At 39.8% G+C, this 14,954-nt stretch overlaps 1 protein-coding gene across 1 annotated transcript; it reads left to right on the top strand.

The window, feature by feature from the left end:
- Window positions 1–3,805: 3,805 nt before the first annotated feature.
- Window positions 3,806–8,081, top strand: LOC141629445 (uncharacterized). The gene is made up of 4 exons (XM_074442446.1): window positions 3,806–5,004; window positions 5,120–5,631; window positions 5,725–6,525; window positions 7,381–8,081. Exons 1-4 carry the CDS (start codon window positions 3,806–3,808, stop codon window positions 8,079–8,081), a joined length of 3,213 nt encoding a protein of 1,070 aa, XP_074298547.1.
- Window positions 8,082–14,954: the final 6,873 nt, after the last annotated feature.

Here is a 14,954-nt window from a genome sequence, read left to right as displayed (position 1 = left end):
CATTTGAAATTTATTTGTTTATATGATTATGTGATGAGTTTGTTGTCTGGTTTATTATTGTTGAATAATTAAGACTGTAAGACTTGGTGTATATGTTTTGTCCGCTTTGCCTCTACACTTCTGATTTATCATATACCATCCTCTTCATTCCGTTTTAAGTTCTGTTGTACATAGGTTGTTTAATGCTCCATTATTTTAACATTGAACTTAATTAATCGTTCCATTAATTGTGTAACATGAAATTATTATAATATCATGTGTTATATTCAATGGATTCTTTGTTTACAATTTTACATGATGTTGTTCTGTCCTCGACCATGATTTGGCAATATTCATCCAAGCGTGTGTATACAAGAAACCTGGAGTACTCTACTATCATTGTAATGATGGGATTTATTCTTGTTTCAATAGCCTGAACTACATGCTTCCATTTATGCAATTATTTTAATGTAATGTATGTAGTGTTTGTGTAGTATTTTAATGTAAAACGACTTTCAACCATCACCATTCTTAATTTATTGTAAAATTTTGACACAAGATATACATTGCATACATTTGAAAAAAAAAAGACGATAAGTACGCAATTTAGTTCTTATTTATGGATCAAAATGTATCGGGTTTTGACTGAGTTAGCTATACAAAAAGAATTTAAAGTGTTTACAAATGAAGCTATAAGGACCTAAACTATATAGTCCCTCCGTCTGATCAGTCAATAGTTTACACTTGCTTTATTTCCCCTCACAAAATAAAGCAAGTGTAAACTATTCACTAGAATAAAGGGAGTATGAAAGAGGAAATATATGGACCTTACTAACATTGTCGTCAACAATTTCGTTAGTTATTTTGAATTGCTTCTAAACCTTTTTTTTAGAAAAACAGTTGGTTATGCTTAAGACAATCTTAACTTAAGACCTCTCACAAACTACTTTTATTTACATCTTTATTAGCGTGAGAGCCGTTTTAAATTATGATCGTCTTAAACAAGTAATGGTGTTTAATCATTTTATGCCATCACTTAGCTTCAGATCGAAAGTATATCTTTAGGAGGTAATGTGTTTCCATATTTGTCAGTAGAAGTTTTTCTGGAAAAATAAATTAATTAAGCGAGTGTTTTCTTAAGACTAATTAGTTGAACACATGTCTAATCTTTGTGATTTTGGGTTGAATTGCGTGAAGTCCTATGACCATTGTACTACTGTGTGAGGATGGTAAGATCAATTCAACTAACCATTGTGATAATGATCTCTTCTAACCTCCCTGGCTCATACACCATTTTAATAACCATTTTAATAATTGAATGCGGAGAATTTTTCTTTATCTTTTAACCTGTTGTTCTAGTTTTTTCTAATTTTAATTTGGGTGACGACGTACATATATCCTATAAGGTTCACTTAGTTAGTTATCTTGTACAATCCTACATTTAAGACAAGAATGTAGTAAGTGGTTGGGTGAGTCGTATATGTGTAAATATCATAATTTTGACTTGATGAAATTTGCTTAGATTTGATACAGTTGATTTACTAGGTGTGATTATTATGGAGATTTATAATGAGGAGATTAAATCGAGAATGGATGTATGAAAGGTTGGATGACAGTAAAAGACCTAGGATTGAGTTTATAAATGGAGTTCGTCAATTCATACAACACGCTAAGAGTCAACAAGATTTTCAATTGGAAAAAAAACTAAGGTGAACATGTTTGAAGTGTAAGAATTTGAAATATTTAAATGAATATGAAGTAAAAGCGCATCTTATTGGCAAGGGTTTTGTCCAAATTATTATGATTGGACTAGTCACGGTGAAGAGTTCATCCAAAATGAGGGAGAATCTAGTGCATTTGATAACACGTATAGGGAAATGGTGGTCGATGCTTTAGGTTCTAATGTGTTAGATATGTTAGAGGAACCTCCTATTGAAGACGAAGAGTCTCCAAATCCTCAGTCCAAGTTATTTTTTGACATGTTAGATGCCGCTGCAAAACCTTTGTACGAGGGGAGCAAAGTCTCCTTGTTGGAAGCGACTGCAAGGATAATAACTTTAAAATGTGAGAAAATTTTAGCTCATAGATGCGTGGATGGGATTGCATCGTTGATTGAGGATGTTATCCCAGAAAATAACTCTATGACAAGAACATTTTACAACACTAAAAAGATTCTTAAAGGTTTAGAACTTCCTCATCAAAAGATTGACGCTTACCCTGAAGGACATATGCTTTTCTGGAAGGAAGATGCACTGCTTGAGAAGTGTAGCAAGTGCGCCTTAGATAGGTACGAAAAGACTTCAAAGGGGAAGCGAGTGGGACATAATGTCTTAAACTTACTTCCCGCTTACACCTCGGTTACAAAGACTTTACGCAACAAAACAAGTTGCACGTGAAATGAGATGGCATAAGGAGAACCCCCGTGTTAGTGGGACAATGGCTCATCCAAGTGACAGTGATGCTTGGAAACATTTTGCAAGTGATCCCCGTAATGTTCGTTTAGGTCTTTGCACTGACGGTTTCGCACCATTTGGCCAGTTTAGGAAATCATACTAGCATCAACATTTCATTTATTTTTGTTTTAAAATTAGTTTATATATTATAGTTCTTATTTTGTTTGTTTTTTTTTTTGTAAAAAAAATTTGAATCTCGAAAGGCAGAATTGTTGGAAAAAGGAGAAGATTTTGATGAAGATGAACTTTTCGTTGAAGTTGTGGGTGGCTTTCATAAGGGGCGTTTGTATGGCATTGGTAGTGCTGCTGATATTTATATCAAGAGGCCGTCAACTTATTCAACACCCGGATCTAGCGCTACTTCTTACATTGGTACCGGGATACTTAGTAGGGTGCAAGCGGAAAATGCTAAGCTTAAAGAAGAAAATCAAAAGTTGAAGGAGGAGACTCAAGCGCGATTCAACAAGACGGATGAAACAATCATGAAAATGCAAGAAACATTGCACACTATTTTCGCCACATGCTCCCAATTCACTCATTTTGTTCGCCGAGATCCCAATGAAGATGGAGACAGTGGAGCGGAAATATCATTTGGGATGGTTTAGATGACTTTATGATTGCTTTAAAGGATATGTTATGGATATTTCATCTTTTGTACTTGATGAAGTTTTATGTTTGGAACATAGTACTCGACATTATTTTTTATTATGCAAAACTTGAAATTTAGTTCTATAATGCAGTTTTTGCATGGAATTGTGGCCTCCCGTTTTGCGGTTGAGTGATGGTGAATGATTGTTTATTATTTTGTGCAGGGATTTGGGCAATTGAGCATGCCATAAAACGAGTCGAATATGCCTAATTTTTTATATGTTCCTACGAAATTTTCGAACTTTCCTAAAAAAATTCGTAGGTAAAATAGTATAATGGTTACCGACAGATAGTAGTGCATTCCTACGGATTTTCGTAGGATGTTTAACTCCTCCGACGGAATTTTCGAAATTTCTACAAAATTTCGTAGGTGCAATAGTAAAATAATGACCAACAGATAATACTACGCTCCGACGGACTTTTCGTAGGATGCTTAACCCCGCCGACAGAATTCCGTAGGAAGGTTTCGTTAGTCCAATAGTCCGTGAGATTTTAAAATCCGTAGGAAGGTCCGTAGGACGTAAACTTACCGACAAAAAGTCGTCGGAATAGCCCTTTTTTCCTACGAGAATTTCCGACGAACACGTTCCCACGGAATTTCCGTAGGAAATTTCGTATTCCTATGGTTTTAATATGTTTTCCGACGGAAACCGTCCGTAGGAAACAAGCTAGTTTCTTGTAGTGACCGTCGAAGAAAACAATCAAAGAATACTAAACCTCGCAAGATGAAGGGAAAGAAAAAGCCCAAAACAGTGATCAAACAACATGTCTTGCCTATCGATGTACTTGAGCAAGAACCACCGAGTCCCGTCACCTTAAAAGAATTCTTCCCACAAGACTTCTTAAACAAGGTTACCGTGTGCACCGTCTCAGCTACGGAAGGTGGTGATGATAAAAAGAAGATAGAGGAAGGAGGCCCAGATGATGTGGTATTGGCACAACAGTTGCATTCTGAAAAGGAGAACGAAATAGTGGCTGCTCTTGACGCCCTTCCTACAAACATGGGATGGAAGCAAATCTTTCATCTACCTAAAGAGAAGCGTCAGTTGATAATTCAAGGACTTGAGAAGCCCGAGTTGTATGCGGGCAAAATGAAAGAAAAAATTGAGCCTCTTGAGCAATCAACTGGATGTGTCTCATGCAATGCAGCCTTGAGTTTTTCAGACGAGGATTTACTTCTTGGATCCAAGCCTCACAACAGGCCACTTTATGTGCAGGTACATCCGGGGCAAAAGGTCAAGCGCATTTTAATAGATGGAGGCTCAGGAGTCAATCTCATGCCAAAAGCTACCATGAACGAATTAGGGATCACGATGGATGAACTCTCCAGTAGTCGAACAATGATTCATGGTTTCAACTTGAATAGGGAGCGTGCGGTTGGCATGATCCGTGTGAACCTTACCATGGGTGATCTTTCTTCCGACACATTGTTCCATGTTATGGATGGCAAGACATCGTTCAAACTATTGCTGGGACGACCTTGGAAGCACGAGAATGGAGTTGTCGCCTCAACCCTCCATCAATGCTTGAAATATTATCGTGGTGGCGAAAGGAAAATAGACGGAGACGCCAAACCTTTCTCTAAGGTCGACTCTTTCTTCGCTGATGCAAAATTCTTTGAAGAGAATGGTACTTCCAGTGAGTTCATGCCAACCACCATCTCTTCAACAGGAAAAGGAGGTAAGCGGGAAAAGAACATCATCAAAGAAGATGAAGCTGCAAGTCCTGCTAAAGAAAATGATGTTAAGAAAGATGTAGACAAGGTCAACAAAACAGCTACTCCTGTTGCGTCACCCAAGAAACAAGAGACGCCGCAGAAAACTACACCACCAGTACTACGCTATATCCCGAAGTCTCGCCGCAAAGATGGGGAGAGTCCTTTTGCAGAGTGTCTAACACCAAAGACAGGGCCTAAGGATAAAAAGTCAAGTCTGGTGTTCAAGCAGGAATGGGTGGCCAAAGTCGTTACACCTCTACCAAGTTCATCTCAAACGAAGATTGTGAGACCTCCTCCGATATGGTTTTGTCTGTTCATCCAGCCAATCATCAAGTGAGGGAAACAAGGGGATATTTGATTCCAATGCTTACAAGCTACTGGCAAAGGCTGGATATGAATTTACAAATCCGACTCCTCTCGGCAAAGTTATAGAAGTTGAGCCGTACGGTCTGAACAAAGCGCAACATAAAGTGTTCAAGCAAGATGGGAGTTTCATGGTGACCAGGGCCGGGCTCGGATATGAGTCTCCTGCGCCTGTGAAGATTGGTGCTCGTAGAAAAGGGGCTACTGCGTCTTCTCAGCACATCACAGTAGAAGAGGTCGAAGAAAATGAAGGAGAGGAAAAGATGCATCCATCTTCAGTCTTCGATCGAATAAATCCACCTCCAGAGAAGTGTCGCCCTTCTATATTCACAAGGTTAGGGAGACCAAGTGCTTCAACCAAACACATTTCTGTATTTGCTAGGCTTAGCAATCAAGGAGAAAGTAAAGTCAAAGTGTCAACACCTTCATTGCGCATAAACAAGAAGGGCGCAATACATGAACGCTTGGGCGGTCCATCAAAAACGGTCTTCAGTCGACTAGGGGCTCCCAAGAAGAATAGTGGCAAGGGTCGTCCTCTCTCAACTTTTGCAATACAAAATGAAGAAGAAGTAAGAGTAAGCGATGACTTGAGAAGCGCAATACCATCTTGCATGAAGCGTACGCAAGTAGTGAATATCATCCAACATGAGCCACTCAAAGCAAGGAGGCGCGTACTAGTTCTTACTGGTCAGCAAAAGAATGCCGAAGAGATTGTGCCTTCATCTTCACGTCCCTGTGATACAAAGAAGTCAAGTGACTTAGAAATTACAACGTCGTCATATCACATCACAGTAGAAGAGATACCTGACGAGAATGAAGAAGTTGAGGCCGATGAGGCCTCTGAAACACTTGAAGACGGGGGGCAATCGACTGTGGATGAACTCAAGGAACTCAATTTGGGAACTACTGAAGACCCTCACCCCATTTATGTTAGTGCTCTGTTGACTAAGGAAGAAGAAGAGGAGTACTACAAGTTGTTGGTCAAGTACAAGGATGTCTTCGCTTGGAGCTATAAAGAGATGCCTGGACTCAGCCCAAAAATTGCAGTTCATCGTCTAGCAATCAAGAAAGGCACCAATCCCAAAAAGCAACCTCAACGTCGTTTCAGGCCGGAGCTTGTACCTGAAATTGAAAAGGAAGTCAACAAACTCATTGAAGCAGGTTTCATTCGAGAAGTCAAATATTCTACCTGGATAGCAAACATTGTCCCAGTCAGAAAAAAGAATGGACAATTGCGCATATGTATCGACTTCAGATACCTTAATGATGCATGCCCGAAGGATGACTTCCCTTTGCCAGTCACAGAGTTGATGATTGACGCAACCACTGGTCATGAAGCCCTCTCATTCATGGATTATCTTCTTGGTTACAATCAAATACATATGGCACCTGAAGATCAAGAAGCAACGGGTTTTCGAACCCCAAAAGGGATCTTCTGCTACACGGTCATGCCGTTTGGATTGAAGAATGCTGGCGCTACGTATCAACGCACAATGCAAAAGATCTTTGATGACATGCTGCATAAAACAATAGAGTGTTATGTTGATGACGTGGTTGTCAAATCAAAGAAAAGAGAAGATCATATCAAAGACCTTAGAACCGTCTTTGAAAGACTTAGAAAATGTCAACTCAAGATGAATCCACTCAAGTGCGCATTTGGAGTCACATCTGGGAAGTTCTTAGGTTTTGTGGTTATGCATAGAGGCATTGAAATTGACCAAACAAAAATCAAAGCTATCAACGAAATGCCGGAACCAAAGACATTGAAAGAGTTGCGCGGATTGCAAGGACGTTTGGCATACATCCGAAGGTTCATCTCTAACTTAGCGGGCGTTGCGACCATTTAGCCATCTCATGAAAAAGGATTCTCCATTTCAATGGGATGAAAAATGCAAAAATGCTTTTGATAGCATCAAGAAGTACTTGGCCAACGCGCCGATCTTTGGGGCACCGATTCGGGAAGGCCACTTGTCCTCTACATTGCAGCACAAGAACGCTCACTGGGGGAAATGTGTGCTCAAGAAATTGAAGACCGCAAGGAGAGAGCACTCTACTACTTGAGTCGTACCTTGGTTGGAGCTGAGTTGAATTACGCGCCCATAGAGAAGATATGTCTTGCTTTGGTGTTCGCCATCCAGAAGTTGAGGCACTACATGCAGGCGCATACCATACATGTGGTCTCAAAAGCTGATCCAATCAAGTACATACTCTCAAGACCAGTCTTGTCTGGAAGACTTGCGAAATGGGCAATGTTGCTTAAGCAGTATGACTTGGTGTTCGTGCCTCAAAAGGTTGTGAAAGGTCAAGCTATCGCCGACTTCTTTGCCGATCATCCGATTGCCGGCAGAGTGGGAAATTTCGAGATGACCTCCCAGGAGGAGAAATTTTCTATGTGGACGTCCTACCTCCATGGCAAATGTACTTTGACGGTCTTTGCAAGGCAAGATGGAGCTGGAGCTGGAGTTGTATTCGTAACTCCACAAAATCATCTTATGCCATATGCCTTTACACTCACTCAGTTGTGTACATATAATATGGCAGAATACCAAGCTCTCATACTCGGTCTTCAAATGGCGATCGAAATAGGTGTCAGGGATATGGACATATATGGAGACTCAAAGCTGGTGGTCAACCAAGTCCTTGGTGAATATGAAGTGAAAAAGGAAGACTTAATTCCCTACCATCAACAGGCATTACAACTGCTGAATCAACTTGACGACATCCATGTTGGTCATGTGCCAAGGAGTGCCAATAAGTTGGCTGACGCGCTTGCTAATCTTGCAGCCACTTTGGCACTGGGGACAGAAGAGTCTATGAAAGTCCCAGTCTGCAATCGTTGGGTAGTATCATCGCTTGAAGGAGAAGAAAATGTAGACACAACCAACATGATATGCGTCTACACAGTTGATGAAGATGACTGACGTCAACCTATCATTGATTTTTTGGACCACCAAAAACTACCCGATAATCCCAGACACAAGGTAGAAATACGTCGACGTGCTCCAAAGTTCATTCACTATAAAGGGACACTCTACAGACGTTCTTTCTCAGGCCAATGGTTGAGGTGTCTAAGCAAGGACGAAGCTATTGAAGCAATGCATGAAGCTCATTCCGGCATTTGTGGTGCTCATCAATCTGGGCCTAAACTTCATGATCGTGTAAAGAGAATGGGGTATTACTGGCCAACCATGGTGCAAGATTGTATGGACTTTGCAAAAAAATGTGAACCCTGTCAGTTCTACGCAAACTTCATACACCAACCGCCGGAGCCGTTGCATCCTACTGTTTCTTCATGGCCCTTTGAAGCTTGGGGACTTGATTTTGTGGGACCTCTTACTCCAAAGGCCTCAAATGGACACGAGTATATCCTCGCTGCCACTGACTACTTCTCAAAATCGGCAAAAGCCATCACACTACGGGAAGTGAAGAAAGAAAATGTTGTGGACTTCATTAGAACCCAAATCATCTACAGATATGGTGTACCTCAACGTATCACAACTGACAATGGAAAACAATTTTTCAACCATCTGATGACAAGTCTGGGAGAAAAATTCAAGTTCAAACAATACAAGTCATCCATGTACAATGCCTCTGCAAATGGTTTGGCTGAGGCCTTTAATAAAACTCTTTGCAACTTGTTGAGAAAAGTAGTAGCAAAGTCAAAGCGAGATTGGCATGAAAGAATTGGTGAGGCGTTGTGGGCATATCGTACCACATACAAAACACCTACTCGTGCAACCCCGTGCACGCGTTGGTGTATGGAGTGGAGGCCGTGTTGCCTTTGGAGTTGCAGATCCCTTCCTTACGCATTGCTATTCAGGAGGGACTCACAGATGATGAGAATGACAAATTGCGATTAGCAGAGTTGGAAGCTCTCGATGAAAAGAGATTAGAGGCTCAACAAAAGCTCCAGTGCTATCAAGCAAGGTTGTCACGCGCATTCAACAAAAAGGTGCGCCCTCGTTCTTTCCAAGTAGGAGACCTCGTCCTTGCAGTACGAAGACCAATCATCACCTCTCACAAGCCAGTTGGCAAGTTCACCTCTAAGTGGGATGGTCCATACGTGGTACAGGAGGTCTATACAAATGGTGCTTACAAAATCGTGGATGAAGACGGCATTCGGGTAGGCCCAATCAATGGGAAGTTTTTGAAGCGTTACTATTCTTAAATCCCAACATTGAAGGCTCCTAAGCAAGAGCGTAAACTGCAAGTCCAAGCTCCTAAGCAAGAGGTTAAACTGTATACAAACAAAAAAAAAATCTCCAAAAAAAAAAAAATACTCCTTTCTTCCTTTATGAACTACGTCGGCTTGATCTTGTGAAATACACTTTGTGCTTCACAGGTACGTAGGCAGCTTGGGTGAACATGTAGTTCAAGTGCAGCCACACCTCCAAACAAAAAAAAAAATCCCTCTCTTGAACTACGTTGGCTTGATCTTGCAAGTTGTCATCTTGGTAGCTTTGCGAGTACGTAGGCAGTTTGAGCAAACACTTTGTTCAAGTGCAGCCACACCAAAAAAAAAAACCAAAAAAAATTACAGCAAAATAATTACTCCTGGCCCGCAAGAGTTTAAACTGTGTACGGCTAAAATTACAGTCAATCATCAACCAAGGTTGTAAAAGCAAAGCCATGTTAATCGATGATGAGTTCCGCTTGAGCTGGGTCTTTACAGTATTTGCTTCACGGTTAGCCTTGGATAGATCTTTAAAAAAAAGAGGGTCACATCGCATACTGGTGATGAAATGATGTAGCAATCTGGCACATAAAGGCTTAGAACTTCCTTACAATCGACGAGCGAGTTCATTTCATGGTAACTCCAAAGGGAACCCAAGATGACCCATCCAGGAGTGACTCGTACTCTCTTGGAGTCGACGAGTCAGGTCCATTGCGAGTTGCATCCCTGAAAAAAAAACAAAAAAAAAAAGGACAAATACAAGTAAATATAAAGAATATGTGGAAATCTTTTACAAGTCGAAGAGACATCAAATCAAGAAGCGTATTCATCCGGCATGCCTCAAGGGGAGAGCGTAATGAAATAATATTCATAAAGAGGTTCATTGCATGAGTCTTCAAAACTGTGTCGCGATGACCCGAATGGGTTCACCCTGACACAACCTGTCGCGATGACCCAAAAATGGGTTCACCCTGACAGGTAATAAGTCTTCGCCCTGTCGCGATGACCCAAAATGGGTTCACCCTGACAAGTAATAAGCCTTCAACGATAGACAAATAAGACTGCCTCGCATGAAAATATCGACAAGTTGAAATTGGCTGACAAGACGGAATATGTAATCCCTGCTGCATGAAATCATGGACGCACGGACATACAAGTAAAGAAGGCGTAATATAGACCGTTATTCAAATAATGTTTGTATATACAAGCAAAAAAGGAGATGTGAATGTTATTTTACCCGTAGTTACTTCGAGATGACCACTCACAAGCTAATGGCAAAGTGCTAAATTAATGCTGCAAAGCTAACAAAACATGAAATAAAACGTGGTAAATGGCATTCAATAACTAGGACTATAAAAGACAAAATGAAAATTCAATGAGAATGAATGGCATTCCCATAACCATTTATGTATCAAATTTGTCTTCCCCTGCCAAAAAAGGAAACAACCTTATGAATTTTTTTCACTAAAGCTTCCTGTCTTCATCAAGATAGAAGATAAAAATTGAGCTTTCCACGGAACCATGACAGCCAACAATAAGGCTCATAATCTCCGCTCTCCAACGCTAATAAGATCGTCATTGCCGTGAAAGAATACAAAGGCTACAATGTTGATCTCGTTATTGTAACATGATGTGGGTGGTTCTGATTGTTCCTGCAGCAGCTCCGGACGAAAAAATCGGACCAACTTTGAATCTGCAGTGAAGTTCAAAGTTTCCGGGTGAAAAAATTCGCTTCGAAAAAAAAAATCGTAACTAAATTCTGTTCAGAAATCCGAACAGAAATTCAAGCCTGAAGTTGAATTCTACTGCTAAACTACTGAACAAGTTTAGAGTTTTGGGTAAACAAGAAAGATGGCTTACTTGGAGTTTGTTATACCAAAAACAACAAATCAGTTTCGAAATTTTCCGACAAAGGTTGGGTAATTTGGCTAGAAATCGATTACTGGTTCTATGCTAAAACTATTGGTCTCAGTTGATAGCGAGAAGCGAATGATGATTGATGAAATAGGGCACAAATCGAATTGGGAGTGGGGACTAATTATTTGAGTTTCAAGCTCGAGAATATATACTTGGCTGTGTAAACAAAAAAAGAAGGGGACATCGTCATTATAGTTGTTATTCAAATCAGTCATGTTCCTTTAAAAATTACCACAGGTATTTGTCAATCATATATAATGGAATTCATGAATTTGATCACCACACAGACGCAATGAGCAAAGAGTACAACAACAAAATTAAATAAAGGTCAAAGACTACTTCTTATCTTAGGTTGTGGATGAAGTTGTTAATTTCTTTTTACATGACAATGAAGATAGAGGAAGTTAGTACCTTTGGATCTCTGAGTTCCAAAGCAAAAAGAGAAATAGAGAAAGAAAACAGGGGCCGGAAGAAAAAAGGACAAATGAAAGCATACGAGCGCCATTCTAAAAGTTCAATTGAAATAGAGCAAAGGAATTCTTAGCCAGAGTACGAGTATCCAAGTCAACTCATACTCTTAACTCAGTATATAAAGCAAGTTCTTTTTTTTCTTATGGCCAGTTATAGGGAGATGTATGTGCGTAAGTACAAAAGGGCCACCAACGCACAAGCAATCAGAAAGAGTTCGAGACAACAAAAACAAAGTCAAATTAACGAAAGAAGGAGATGAACATACATACCCGTATTGTTCCTGTCCGGATTGTCACAAGTCTCGACAGCCCAGATTCGAGTTCCACTCTGCCAAAAGACAAAATAACATCACGAAGGATACATGTCTTCCGTTACGATGATTAATCTCAAATCGAAAAACATGATGGGGTAGCGTCTCTCTTAGGCTGAAGAATGGTTGTTTGATAAGGTCTTTGAATAGAAAAGGAATTAAGATGGTGTAACTTCCTTATATAGCTTTCGGGATCGTATTTGAATCTTAACCCTACTGCAAAATATGGAATTTTATTGACAAGGCAAAAAGAAGGAAATAAGGAAACCCGCACTTGGTTCATGTTTCCTAAATACAGTGCAGTTCGCGTGGACTTCAAAGTATATTTGGTTGACTAGAAGATTAATTTTGGGCCTATAATTGCTATTTTAGGCTGGATACATTAAAATGACGGGTCAACTATACAACAAGTTTTGGGTTCCCGTTGACTTCCAAGTCATTCAAACACAAATTCACCCGCCAAGTTAGATAATGACAGGGTGACATTACAAGATAGAAGGTTATCCTTACGACAAGTTAAGGTGCTCAATATCGACTTCCAAGTCAAGCCAAGTGGAGGAGCCCTGCGTGACAAGTTAGGGCGCTCATCATCGACTTCCAAGTCAAAGCAAAATCGAGACCCCGCCACGTCAAGACACCAAAAAAGGCGCACGTGACAAGGTCCCGAGGGGGCAATTTGTAGGCACGGAAAATTTATTAATGTGCCGAATAAATAAAATAGATTAATTATTTTGAGTTAATACTAAATTTTAACTTAATTTAATTATTTTGTCCCGATTAAATGAAATATGGGCCGATTCGGATTACAAAAGGCGTTGTTCGGATCAATAAACCCAGAAAGAATCAAACTTGGGCCAAGTTTGCTAATAAACCCACAAGTGGGCCTGTGACCACCAAAGTCCAACAAGGGGATTTGAAACTCTATAAATAGAGCTCTCCTCATTCATTCAAAGAATGGGAAATTCATAATTGCAAAGGAGCTGGAGAGAACAAGGTATAAATTCCTACAAATCCTCTCTGTCAAAATCATTGCAAGCAGTCAACAAGCACATCAAATCGTGCCGCCTGCGTTGAAGATTCAATCACAAGTTCAAACCTTCAGGAGAGATTCAAGTCATCGCGACCCTCTCAAGAAATCAAATTTACATCGCGCGTAGAGCAATTAAATTTGTCTACACGCGCACCCCTCACGTGTACCCCGTACACGTACCCCTTACAGCATATTAGAATCAGAGGATACATTAGAGATTGTACACGTACTTTTGATATTTATTAAGAAAATTTAATTGTTTCCTTGTTTTGTATTCCAGTTATCACAATACAAAATTTGCTGTTACACTTCTGTTTGATTGTTTTCGCTTAAGGCTTACGAGCAGCCTTGTCTTTGAAGCTGTGTCTTCTAATATGTTGTGAACTGCTTTGCCTACTGAGTTACATCTTTATTTGTTCATTTCAATTCATTGCCCGTGTTGATTTGTTCATTTGGTTATCTGTTTACGTGATCGGATATCATTTTCTAATTATATTTTGGTATGTACTTAGAGTTCCGAGGCTGCTGCTTTCTGGGATTGCGATTTGGATCATAGCCTACGGCCCCAGTTGGGTTGGCTTTCTCCGAAAGCTTATTAGCGGTGACAACTATGGCTTTGTTGATGTTTTTACGATGCTTATTGTGAATTCTGAATTATGTGATTGTTGTAATTGCTGGATACTTTCAGACTCGCGGCTTTGGTTTGGTGATTCTCATGCCGCCTCTCCTTGGAGGTGTCTTACGTTTGATTGTTTTTTATTGGAGGCTCACGAGCAGTCTTATCCTTGAAGGTATAACTTCTAATTATATTCTAAACTGCTTTGCCTGCTGAGTCATGACTTTCTTTGTTCATTTCAATTCACTGCCCATGTTGATTTGTACATTTTGTAATTTGTTTACGTGGTCGGAAATCATTTTCTAATTATTTCTTTCTATGCGCTTTGAGTTCTTAGGCTGCTACTACCTGAGATTGGGCTTTTGATCATAGACCAAGGCTCCAGTTAACTTGACCTCCTTTTAAAGGTTATTAGCAGTTCCAGCAACGACTCAGTTGATATTTTTACGATGCTTATTGTGTATTACGATTATTGTGATTGACGTTATCCTTGGATATTTTTAGGGTAGCAGCTTAAGTCTGGTGATTTGCAGTCTTTTGTTGACTGATAGTTTGAGGTTTTCTTTTTCTTGAATTAAATGGGATTTTGTGTTTAATTAAAGTGGGTCTTAACCTTATTTATAACTTTTATTGTCAAGTATTCCAGACATAAGAACACCGAACATAATGGTGGCCTACCACAATCCAGAAAAAGCAAAGTTGTATGTTTGTATATCTGTATCAGAACACCGGACATAATGCGATGAATGTTTGAATATATGTATTAGTTTAGCATAATTTGTTTGTTCTAATTTGCCTATATCACTGCTTTCTATTGGTGGTCTTAGGTTACTTGTAGATATTCATGTGCCATTGGTGAAGTTCTTGGGGCTGGAATTTAGCTCTTGCATTTTTTTAGCATCTAGAATCTCCGGGGGTACCGTTCGGTGTCTAGCCGATGATCAACTTTCGTGATTTTAGTGTTAGTTCACACTGTTAAAAGTTGGTGATGGTGTTGGGTTTAGTCTTTAAGCATGTGCTTTTATTGGTTCTTAATTTGTCAAGCTTATTTAGGGTGTTCATCTGTTTTAGCTTGCTTATTTAAGGTTTTGATAAAGCATATTTAGGTGCTGGTTTCTGGTTAATTTGTGTTGCACTCCTCGACGTCCCTTTTATATTCTGTTTTGGACTTAGTTTCTCTGTTCGATCTTTAACATGCTAAGCATTGCATTTTTGGCGTGGCAGAAAGGATTGTTAAGCTGTTACCTGCGGTGCTTTATGTTTGTCAGCCGGATTG

The sequence above is a fragment of the Silene latifolia genome, chromosome Y, assembly GCF_048544455.1.
Source record: "Silene latifolia isolate original U9 population chromosome Y, ASM4854445v1, whole genome shotgun sequence".
NCBI lineage: Eukaryota > Viridiplantae > Streptophyta > Magnoliopsida > Caryophyllales > Caryophyllaceae > Silene > Silene latifolia.
This window is presented reverse-complemented; position numbering and strand designations above follow the sequence as displayed.